This window comes from Myripristis murdjan, chromosome 15 (assembly GCF_902150065.1).
Source record: "Myripristis murdjan chromosome 15, fMyrMur1.1, whole genome shotgun sequence".
Taxonomy (NCBI): Eukaryota; Metazoa; Chordata; class Actinopteri; order Holocentriformes; family Holocentridae; genus Myripristis; species Myripristis murdjan.
Genome location: NC_043994.1, coordinates 7,720,933 through 7,733,577, shown reverse-complemented (window position 1 = coordinate 7,733,577; position 12,645 = coordinate 7,720,933). Strand labels below are relative to the sequence as shown.

General features: G+C 40.6%; 1 protein-coding gene across 2 annotated transcripts in view; it reads right to left on the bottom strand.

Moving 5' to 3' along the window:
- Positions 1-12,074, bottom strand: part of LOC115372217 (deubiquitinase DESI2) — a 30,675-nt gene extending 18,601 nt beyond the window's left edge. The window contains exons 1-2 of one of the 2 annotated variants that reach the window (XM_030069915.1): positions 11,505-12,074; positions 7,076-7,174 (exon numbers count right to left, since the gene is read on the bottom strand). In XM_030069915.1, coding sequence (XP_029925775.1) covers positions 7,076-7,174; positions 11,505-11,552 — 147 coding nt within the window. In that variant the 5' untranslated portion in view covers positions 11,553-12,074. The remainder of the gene's footprint in view (positions 1-7,075; positions 7,175-11,504) is intronic. The other variant, XM_030069916.1, reaches the window with a different exon arrangement.
- Positions 12,075-12,645: the final 571 nt, after the last annotated feature.

Below are 12,645 nucleotides of genomic sequence, written 5' to 3'. Positions count from 1 at the left end.
TTTCTGTTTTCCCTACACACTGCGGTCTCCTGTGATCCCAGCTTACTGAAATGTGATCTGTAAATATAAACCTCATACACACACAGGCAAAAAAAATACACCCACACAAAATCAATAATAGATCACAGCAGCACTGATCTCTAGCATTATGTTCCATCTTTTCTGTGGTGTGTCTCTCTCGCATCAGGTCGTGTGCCCTGTGGCTGCAAGGCGACTGGCCAGGCTGTTGCTAGGCAGAGTCTGCATAATTGAGACAGATCCTATCATCATAGATCCACTTGAGTAGAAGACAAAGCTAAGGAATGTGGTAGAGACATTTTGAATAATCAGAATGGACAGGTTCCAAATGTATCATAGTGATTTTCTTCAACAATACATTGATCACAACTTCCACTCGGCCTTTACTATGATACACAGACCAGCTGTATCCCAATTCGGGGGCAACCTCACATTTCCAGACCATGTACGTCATACTGACACAATAAGTCTGTCCCAATCCAAAGTGTCTTCCAAATGCAGGCTAAATACACTGCCATCTTTTACCAGATTTTAGCGCAGGCAACCAGTCTATGTGTTGCCCTCATCCACATCCCGAAATCCATTTCAACCATTGTCATTTGGGAAAGCTACAGCAGTGGCAAGTGAAAAGGAAAGTGAAGACTACATAGAAATAATTTAAACTGAATCCAAAACAAAACAATGAAATTGTAATCTCATTACATTTTTTTATTAGCTAATGTTAACTAGCATAACTAAAATAGCATTTAAAATTATTACAAGCTTTGAAATTTAAATTACATTCATTTTTTAAGCATCTATGCATGTTGTTGAGGAATAATGAAATATAATGAAAATAACAACTGCTTCTTCTTGGGAGGCTACATTACGAGGGAGGCACGGTGAATCCTCAGCAGACTGTCCCAGTGTGGGTAGATAGCTAGAATGTATAGCCTTCAGTCATCTGAAGACCACGCCCTCGGACACCACATCCTACAATGAAGGCGGCCCCTGACCACCAAAGTTGCTGGTGCATCCAGCTCGCTTCTAGTTCCTTTATTTTTCTGTATATACCAAAACAGGATAGGGTTTCTGGCGCTCAATCACCAATCATTTTGTCGTTTAAATATGTTCAAAAGAGGCCATTAAATATATTACTCTTTCTAATCTCTTTGTAAGTATGTATTACACTACACAAGCACATATTCAGTGTGGTGTGGCGATTGCTTCTTGAGTTTGATATTAATTTTAAATAAGTAATTTTTCCCCACTAAATACTTTTTTATTTTAAATTCACTTTTATATTCTGTACTGTTAGCCAACTATCATGGTTCAAGATCAGACTCACAGAATGCTGTGCAAATTGTGGTAACTTCATCACAAACATTTCGATAACATTCAGTGAGGCTAACAGCAATATCAACTGCTTAAATGCTAAGCTAGCTGATGCTAGGAATTTTCAGATTTATTCCCATAGCAAATTCAAACTTGTTCCTCACCATGTGAACAAATGAAGACATAAAACGTTCAACCAGACAGTCAGCACTGGCTAGTTTTAGGCAGAGATTTGCCCCCCATTTCACTTTCCCATTCTCCCATACTTGTGGCAAGGCAACGGAACTGGAACTGGTGTTCGATAGGTCTAGGTACCAAACACTGTGTAAATCAGTGGTAGCAAATCAACACAGATTTCCATGTTAAGATCATCAAACAGTCTATAGTAACCATTTTAACCAGGCAAATGACCACTCAAGAGCATACATTTGATTGGGGATGACCATTTTATCAATTCAAAGCATGCTTGAACATCACACTGAATATCTCAGTAAATCTATAGTAGGTTGTGCTTTTACGACGTTCACCAAAATCACTTAAACCAAACTTTGTTCCACACAAATATTGTTGAGCCCAGCATTGTTTCCCTGTACATATTACAGTCAAGTCTAACTGGCCTAAAATTTGTTGTTTTGTCAGACATGCTCAGTCAGTAGTTACTGGCTAGCAAGCACAGACTCTGAAAAGATGTTGGAAAAATACAATATTTGTACAATATTCCTGTGAGCCTCCATGATCAGTCAGTGACAAAAAAAGTGCTAGATGATGAAGTAGGAACTATGCTGAGAAGGTTAAAGCAAAGATTAGGTAGAGAGGAAGACATGTCCTAATGTACAATGTCAAATTCTCCTGCCTGCCTCAGGAACCATTTGCTCTGCAAAGCCTATTTATATATCCAACAGCAGAACACTCTAATAAACACAGTAAGCTATTTAAAAACTATTCTCCTGTTCCCCATCTATTGTTATGCAAATACATCACTGCATAAAACCATTGAGGGTGGTGCTGGCAAGCATTATTACTGATTTGCATTGCAAATTTATCCCTTCACATTTTGCATGTAACATTTTTTTAGTAGCAGGTCACACAACACAGAGAATGTTATCATTAGGAAGTAGTGTACAAAATTAACTTTTTGGTTTATCTGCCAAAGTAGCTGGTAGATGAAAAAAATTACTGGCCATACAGTTTTGTTTTTGTTTTAGCCTGCCAAAAATAATAAATTGCTGTTTACTACTGATATTTGTTATTATTACTATTTACAATGTCATCTTGGTCTCATATGTGACTCTCAATCAGTATTATAGTCATATAACAGTAACTGTATGCAGAACTATTAATTAGGGGTGCCAATCACAAGTTTCATCAAGATATGATATCAAATAAATTCTCTGGACAATGATGCAATTTTTGCAAATATCACAAAGTCAGCCAAGATATGATTTTGATTTCATTCAATTCAGTGGCCTTAAATCGATATGGGACGATATCATATGATATCACAGTCAGTTACATTATAATGTCATGCTTGTCACGTTCACATGTGATTTGTCAGTTGACCTGCCTTTTCTCTGAAATCCAAAATATTTCCACACTGCTTATTTATTCCCAAGAGGGGAGTGGATATCGATGTCTTTTTCTTGGCCGCTGGCCGTGGCTGCAATTACCTGCCTTGTACTGGCACAATCTGAACATTTACGAGGGCGGTGGGCTTGGATAGAAATGGTGATACAGACATGCCTTGGGAATTTCAAAATAAAGGCATATCTCTAAGATGACAATATGGATTGATATTTTAACTTAGCATTGATTGTATTGGATCATTAATCATTAGATTGATATTACTGATTCAGATCAATGGATTGTCACACCTCTAATATTTAGTCTCCACATAGCTGGGTTTGTTTAACTGCCCAAATGACAACAGGTACCTCATGTACTGTCACACACACACAAAAAAACAAAACACGACTGATACAGTTACGTACTATGCATGACACACGCAGCACGGCAGAACGGCAGATCTAGCAGACTGAAGCAACAGCAAACTAGTAACTTTCTCAAGACTGTGTAGGAAATTCATTTTTTGCCAGCCAGAGTGGTGGGTGGTCTCCATAATTTACTTGCCAAAGACTAAATTTACCCGCATTTGGTAAGTGCAAATGTTAACTCTGGACCCTGTTAGGATGTGTGATGCTTTATCTTCCTCTGGTTGTTTCTGTTCCAGTCCAGACAGAGCAGGCTCAACTAGTTAAAAATAAATTTTTTAGCATTTCATTTTTACATGATCATCCAATTTAGGATTGAATACAGTCTCAGACACATGAAAACTAATAATATATAATATACCCTATTTATTGTAATTTTAATGTGATAAACTCTCATAATATAGCTCTTAGATTCTATAATTTGTGTGCCTCTAAGGCCTCAGCTGGCAAAGCTCTTGGCCCTGACTATATCATAATGAAGGGAAAAGAAGCTATGTGTGCTGCCCAGAGACACAGTGTGAGTGCTATTATTATTAAAAGGCTTGACTCATAAAGGCAGAGATCACTGAGACCTGGGAGAGGAATTCAGCACTGATTCACACTGAGAAAGTGAGCGATAGGAAACCAGCCTGGACAAACCTGTCCAGGCTGGTTTCCTGTGAGTCACTTTCATCCCTATCTGTTTAAAACTAGATGAGAACTTCATGCATGGACACCCTACAAACTGCAGGAAGAGGTAACAATTCAAATTCCCAGGTCAATCCCCAGACATTAATAAACTGTCTTCCTCCTAGTGTGTTGTGGGGGTGGAGGTGGTGGAGAAGGTCAGCCATAACTGGTGAATCCCAGCTTTCTCTGGAATGCTCACTTATCACTGTTTAGGAAAAAAGCTTGTATTTCTCTTTGGTTTCAATGTGCCACTTCCTGCTGGAAGATTTAATAATAGTAAACACATCCAACACCAAAATTTAATCTGGTCAAATAAACTAAACATATAACATCTTCGTTAAGGCAGGGATGGTGTGATCTCTTTTGCAGTTTTAATATTTGGGCCATGACATGCATTCACACCTGTCCACCATGGTAATTAGACTACCTTGATCGAAGGCACCTCTGTGTTAACTGATGGCGGAGAGAGCACAATGTTTCATTCAATTTACTAAAGTCTCATAAAATCCTGTTTAAATAATAGTTTATTGTTCAGTGGTGGGACTGGGCTGCATGTAACCTTACTGAGCAATAATGAAACATGGTCTGGGATAAAGCTAGGTAGGTAAAGTGAGTTCACCCATCACCTCACTCGCTTCTGATCATCCTATCTGGTAGCGATTGGTCATGCCTGAGGAAGCATGAAATCATAGTTCAGTTGATGTTTAACCCTCTGTGTTTCCAATAAACTAGATTAAAATAGACTGTCTATGTGCTTGGTTCCAATAAGCCTTACTTGTACTTTTCAACCCAGTACGCTAGACAGTGCACATTATGCTTCTTCACCCACACTGAGTTGAAATGTTGCACAAGTAAAGCTAACTGAAAAAGTGAGTCAGTGTCTGGCTGTTTTTTTCTCTGCATTCACTAGTTCGGTGACATCCCCTTTCAAATCCTCTTTAATTGATCTTCACCAAAAAATGAGCCTCAACACCTACAGAGAGCAAGACCCCTAAAATGCATGTTCATTGTATTTTAAGAGATGCTTTTAAAAGCCTTTTGAATTGTTTCATCTCATCTTTTTGTCTGTGCAGAACATCTCAAAGTCAAGCCTATGGTTATTGCCATTTCAATACATTACTAACACACAGGATCGGATGCAACTACCCTTTGTGCTATATCTGGGTTTGCACCTACTATCTTGGATATTTAATGTAAAGATGGACATGGGAAGCTGGGTATGTCACTGAGTTCATTACACACACACTCAGTTTTTTCACCGCATTACACCCATTAATTGCACACTTTGTTCTTCTGGTCTCACCAAAAACGAATTAACTAAATAACTGACTGTTGGGGCTTGAAAAGACCTGTTCAAGTTCATAAACCAAAGTGTGTCAGGTTTCTGTCACAGACGACAGCTTTAAAGGGGTTTAGGTTCTAACCTTGCCAGCATTTTGTCCAGGAAACAAGAACCAACTAGGGCTGTAGTCTGCTGGTCAACTGGCCAATTTATTGGTCGATACGTTCTTGGTCAACCAAAATCTGATTGGTTGATTATTTGCCGTATTAATTTTATCAGGAGTAAAGCACTAAGTGTTTCACAGGTAACAGTTTGTCTTCAGAACACCCCCCTTGTTTTCACAGTTTTGGATTAGCCCAACCCACTGGCGGAGACAGATAGGTAGGCCCGTATGTTCTGAACTGAAGAAAAAATTAGGCCTGGCTTCCGAATGTTTGCTTAATTAAGAACGTTTAATGAACATGTGGTCCTCTACCATGTCAAAGACGTCGTCAGTGTGGCAGCATTTTACCAAAATAAATGGAAAAGTAGTCGAATGCAAACTTTGCAAACAACAGTTTGCATATCACAGTTCAACGACCAACATGGCATATCACCTAAAAACAGTAAGCTAACATGTCTGTGTTAGGTTGCTCCGTTCAGTTTTGAGTATAAACATATGAGAATTGGCATATTTCAAAGTTTTAGTCTTATAATCGTTTTATAACTGCAGGTGCACACACCCGTGACGACGGCAGCTTGACATAGTACTATTTTCGGAAATCATAGGCTATGATATTGCGTAGGTGCACATGATGCAACGCTGTCAGAGCCGACCGACTAAAGTGTGTCATTCAGTGCAAAATAATTAGGTCAAAAACAATTTAATATACTGCAAATACGAGTGGTTTATGTTTATTTATAATTCATTTAGGCAGACAAGGCTACCAGGTAGGCTACTGCCCAGTTAATAAATATAAAAATAGTAACTTTTTTTTTTGCATTCCCGCAGCTCCCCGATTAGTCGACTTTTGGTCGAAATTTCAGGACATTAGTCGACCAAGATTTTCTTTGGTTGACTACAGCCCTAGAACCAACAGCAGCATTTAGAAGCATTTCAGTTGCAGGAGTACCACGCAAAAACCCACAGTTGCACATTCTAAAGGCCAAAAAAGCCACATGTCACAGCCTCGTATACAAATAGAAGTTTTAAAGGGAGGATTTCTTGCATCAACTCTGGAGCAAAGCACTGCTTAGCTGCCTAAAATGTAAATGCAAAAGCGACTATTGCAGCGTGAGTGACCGCTTCCATGTAGGAAGAGCCTCTCTCTTCTGTGAATGAAAAAAATCTTTAAAGGAAGCAAATACGCTTTTGCAGAGGAGAGCTACCCTTTCTGTTCACAAGAATGCTAAAGAAGAAACTGGTCTAGCACACTACTCCCCTTCCCCCTCCCCCTCCCCCTCCTCAGTGGTAAAATAAGACTCTTATCTTAGCTGGCCCTAATTACTTCAAAGCTCGTTAAAACCTGCCTCCTCCACAGCACACACATAGAGGGAGAGGGCTGAGTGTGGGTGTGTGAGAGAATCACAGTAAGTATGAGAGAGTGTATGTGTGTGAGCAGATGAATGAGTAACAGAGTAATGAGAGAGAGAGACAGAGAGAGAGGGGTTTGCATGACATAACAAAATAAAAATAACAATCATAATTATAACACAAAATGCCCAGATCTAGTGGTGGATGCCTCCCACGGCCTATGGTAGGGGAAACACTGCGTTTATGCTGCTACAAGCCACAAACCAAGAACCGGTAAACTGCCATACTGACCAGTATCTTTTGGTGACAGTATCGTGTGAGCACCTCTGTTGTGTTCAGTCTTGCTCCACTCAAACTTCGTCCCTGCTTACCAGCGTTCATTCCCTCTGTCTGTGAGCCAATCAAATCAGAGCAAAACAATGATTCTCCATCAAACAGGCTGCTGATTTGTTACCAGTTATGCTGCTCATTACAAAGCAGTTGTGAATTTTTTTTTCCTTTGCTGTCTAGGAGGAAAGTTTGATAGTATGATGGATAAAAATAAATACAGTTTTCAATACATTTTCCAGTGATTTTTTGCAAGTTGGTTTTTTTTTTTTTTTTGCTATTGTTCCAGTTCCATTTTTAACACAAATTTTCTGGTCATTTTTGGGGCAATTTTTTAAATAAACTTCTTTGTGATTAAAAAAAAAAAAAAAAGTCTGGTCATAATAAATAAATAAATAAATACTTTCCCAGTCGGACTGAGGCCTTGGTCTATGTGCTGTCATTCACCATAACCCTGTTCTCCATTAACACTCAAAACAACCTCAAAACAAAAAGGACCAGAAAACACTCCCCAAAATCTCCCCAAGCCTCTAACACTAAGTGAAGCTTACAACACCACATGAGATACAACTACTAACCCTCATTATCTGGCTAATACCTTCACACAGAAATGTCCACGGTGCGCCTGGCAGGCAGACAGGTGGTGTATAGATAATGCTGTCTCATTAGATTGGTGTACTAAAGCACTCAGAGCTGGCCAGGAAATCCACTTAGTTGGGACGGGAGTGGGACAGCACACAGGAACAGACAGAACAGGAATTGGATGCAGAGGGGTGGGGGATTACAATGTGTGTGTGTGTGTAAATTTGTGTTTGTATCAATGTTTCTTTCTTGAAAGTCATGTGACCCCCTATTGATCCCCAAATGGAAGAAGAAACTAATTTTTTCGCTTGCCCCACACCATTGGGCGGTCAGAGTGCAGGAATTCAGACAGAGAGAGGGAGAGAGGGAGGGAGAGAGAGAGAGAGAGAGAGAGAGAGAGAGAGAGAGAGAGAGAGAGAGAGAGAGAGTGAGCAGAAGAGGATCAAGCAGTCTGTGCTGCTAAAGTCTTGACCTATGCCATTATCTAATCTATAGTTTCCTGCCTCTCGCTCAGCCAACAAGACACTTAACCAGTCAGTCAGCCAGTCGATCAATCAGTCCATCAGCCACGGGGTTGCTCAGTTGGTCAGATAGTCAGCCCCTGACATACCAGGCTGACAAGTCTGGGCTCATTCACATGGAATCTGGCAGTCCAGTAAAACCTCCATTCAGAATAAATGAGGCTAGTGTGGCAATCCATGCCACATGGTGATCCAGACAAAAAATGCAGCAGCTGTCCAGTGAAAAGTTGAGCCAGATTCAACTTTTGCCGGAATGCAACTCGACATCATGCCACGGTGGCCAATGTAAGCCAGTAATCAGACAGAATGGGCAGACAGCAGGCAGACGGGCCATACACTGACACACCCACACCGCCGCAGCAAATCGAAGGATTGTTGGATTCTGTCTGAATGGCACCTTTGCTGCCTGTGGCTGGGGATTACCCATCGTTGATGTGTGTCCCGCACAGCTGGCACTCAACCAGGGCTGCAACTAATAAATATTTTCTTTCTCAATTCATCTGTCAACCTTTCTTTCTTTTACTGATTAATAATTTCATCTATAAAATGTTAAAACTAATGCCAAGTGCCTACTATCAGTTCCCAAAGTGATGATGCCAAATTGCTTCCTAAGTCTTACAAGCAGCGCAAAAAAATTAAATTGTAATGATATGCAAAAATGGCGGTAGTCCCACAAGCAACAAATTAACTATGATGTCTCAGTCTGAGACCTTTGTCAGGCATACATGACATCAGATTGACACGATTTATAAAACATTACACATCCAATCAAATGATCATAAAGACATGTCAACAAAACGTTTACTGCAAAATCAGCTGATGTTAAAAAAGCTGATCATTTGCATGGTGAATGACATGTTGCAAGCTCCAACACTGTGTGGGACTCTCTCCTGTCTATTTAGTCCATTTTTGTTCCCACACACCTGCAGAAAGACGAGTCAGGTGTGTAGAAGTTGTATGTTTGCATTTTGTAATGACATGAAATCTGGGAGCAACTATTTCTAAGCATTTGTGAAGTGGTAACCTATCAAATCTTTAAAATCTCCATCTGTCCTAATTATATCAGCTCAACTACAGCGTGCCTGCTCTCTTCCTTTTTGACGCTCATCTCTACAGCATGTTTTGTACAGTTTGTCTACCTCTCTTTTGTCTTGCTTTCCTCCCTCCTTGATTCCCATCCATCTGTCTGTCCTTTACTTTTTTCTCACCCTTCTATTCCTCTGACCCTCTCCGTTTGTCTTTTCCTCCTTGCCCTTCTCTCTTCCTCCTTAGTTACCTTCTTTTCCTTCCCACTCTTCACTCCATCATCTCTCTCTGTCAGACAGAGGAAGTGTATAACGGGAATGAATGGACCGCAGACATTGTCTCTTATTGTTCTCGATGAGCGATGGAACGCCACAGAGAACAAGCCAAATGACTGTTTCCATAAAAGAAGCACACAGGGACACAAAAATAGACCCATGGGCAGTTGATTCAATCCAAGTAGCGTGCACAAACACACACGTACCACAAAATTAAAAATGTACATACTCATCCTTTTACACACACCAGCAGCTTGACTTCCATCTGCAATGAAGCTGCAACACCACATCACAAACTAAATAAGAACTAAACAAAAAGGCATGTGTGTGTGCAAGTATGTGTGTGCATTTTTTGTTTGACATGTGTAAGATGCCTATTTGCACCTTTCATGTGAAAGTCTACCCGTGCCCCTGCAGCCATTCATGTGAATGAGCGGAAGACTGATAAAAGCTCTCAGTCTGTATAGAGAGACTAATGTGCATGGTAAGTCAAGTGAAAAAGAGAGGAAGTGAAAGAAAGAGGGGGAGGAGAGATAAAAAAAGAGAGATGAAAGAAAAAGAAGAGGCTGAAGAAAGAGAAATTGGAGGGGAGAAATAGTAGAAGGAAGGCAGGGAAGGGGGGAAGAGGTAGGAAGTAAACGGGATAGAGGGAAGGAAGGGAGAGATGAAGGAAGGATGGGAGAGAGGAAAGAAGGCACAAAAGTGTCATAAGGAAAAAAAGGGGAGGGAAGCAAGGATGGAAATGAACAAACAAATGGAGAGTGGGAACTCAACATTGCAAAGAGCTGATTTGAGCAAGTAGGATGATATTGGAGATGAGGGCTATGCTACATTGTTCTACACGCTCATGGGATAAATTGATGACTTTGTAGGCCACGTTAATCTATTCAAACTGACTCTTCCTGCCAAACGCCTGTGATGAGATCTGTTGAAATGAGCGGAAAGCCAGGAACAGGGAAATGGGAATGCCTGTGACACAAAAGTCGGATATAAGTAACAAAACCGCAGTAAGATTTTATGGCTGATTGTGGTTTTCCATAAAAGTGCCCATCTGCATTACCCTGAAATGCTGCCTGTTATGCATCCCAAAACACCAAGGCAAGTCCCATTGTTAAGTGGAATCTGCCTGCCATAAGGTAATCAATAACAATCAATGATTCATCAATGAATCAATTGAATTTCCAGTCCCCACTGACTCACTCCTGCATGACAACACTGTGACTCAAATTCAACCCCTGCCCCCTCTGCCAGCAAAGACTTTTTTTTTTTTTTTTTTTTTTTGGACAGATTAGTTACAGTTTTTACCCATCTGACTACTTTGTTTTGGTGACAGCAGCTTAGTGGCCTGATCAGAGTTGTTTTGCTCCATTCCTGATACGGACATGATTTTCAGATTGTGTCAGTTTAGTGATCTCTCTGGGTTTTGTATGCAAAGTGTAAACGCATGTGTTTACTTGTCATTCATCTATACTAATCACACCCAGACATCATTACAGACATTTGCTCAGAAACCTTCCTCTGAATAATTGTTCGTAGCTGGAAAAAAAAAATCGGCGTTAAAAGAATCCACCAAATAGCATTTTACTGGAATGAAACCCCAACTTTAGTAGTAGCTCGCGTGTGTCCTCTGGCGTTATTCTGGTTGTGCGAAATCTACACTGTAGGGCAACGGGAATCAGTTTCGACAAAGTGAAAGTTTATTAGAGTAATGCCGAAGCTGAGTGCCTCTGTGTGTTGATGGTCTTAAGTGACCTGTGAGTTTTATATGGTTGTCATGAAGCAAGTGGGCATTAAATTACTATTTTTTGACTGGAGTTTCGCGTGTTGCTCTCTCAAGACAATGGAACAGGGTTATCAGAATCAGAAGTAGTTTGAGCCCCGACAGGGAAATTGAGTTTAACTTAGCTCATTCTTTAAACCCAAATAAAGTAACGGTTAGAAACGACCGCCATTTGTGGCTTTTTGAGCAAACTCTGGCTCCAAACTTACCATATCATAGACGTTCAGGATTATCGGCTCGTTTGCCATCACTGGCATCAGGATTTTCTTCCCCTACGTTCCGTTTTCTTGGTGGGTCTTCCTCTTCCACACGCCCCCCTCCTCTTTCCGTGAGAGATGCAAACTCTCGACCTCCAAAAATAGACCTCAGTCCTCTCCTTCGGTATGGCACTATTGCGACAGAGGTTCAGCCTGTTGACTCAGTTTCACTACCAGGTGTAAAAAGGGTCCGTGGATAAATTTACCGTCCAACATCTGAGGTGCTTTGTCCAAATCCCCCACGGAGCAGCGGCGAACAGCTGAGCCAGGCGAGCCGCTTGTCAAGACGAACCGAATTGCTAGCGCCGTTTAACTGCCGAGCTCGGAGTGAAAAGGCTGGCTTCACGGAGGAAAATGTGTCTTCTCTGAAAGTTACAGGTGGGGAAATACCTAGAAGTCATTTTCCCAAACAGCCTCTTCAAAGAAATGCCATTGTGCTGAGACAGTAAAATGAAAACGGCAGCTATCTCGTCTGTAGCTAGCTAACAGAAGCGCTGGCAGCAGTACGCGACTACTGGGGGGATGTTGGTCAGTGAGTGGGCGAGCGGAGCGGGACGATGACTACATGCTCGATTAGTCAACCTTGGTACTGTATAGCGCACCGAAGGATCACGGGTGATGTAGTTCAATGAAAGAATTGGAATTTAGCCTACATATTTTGACTTTCCACTCTCTCAAGCTGTTTCTCTTAAAATTACAAACAAAGCATATTTGTGCTTCACAGAAATCGACCCGCAGTATCTGTACGAATACTGAAACACAGAAAAGTAACTTCGAATTTTAAAATTAAATTTTAATACAAGCTTTTTAAAATGGAGCATGTAGCTTAAGACGGCATTGAACTTCTGACATTTTCAGCCATTGCTGTTGAACTCAAACAGCACCTTAAATGAAATGGGAAAAAGAGTAACAAAGCAAAGAGCACACCAATAAGTTTTCTTTTTTATAACTTCAAAAATTGTTAATATGTAATGTGGACTGTATGTTGTTTAATTGCATTTGTGAGAAAGGTTTTTGCTTATATAAAAGACAAACCGTGGTTATGATGTTTAACCTTCAAATGCATTAAATGGACTGCATTAAAAAAAAAAAG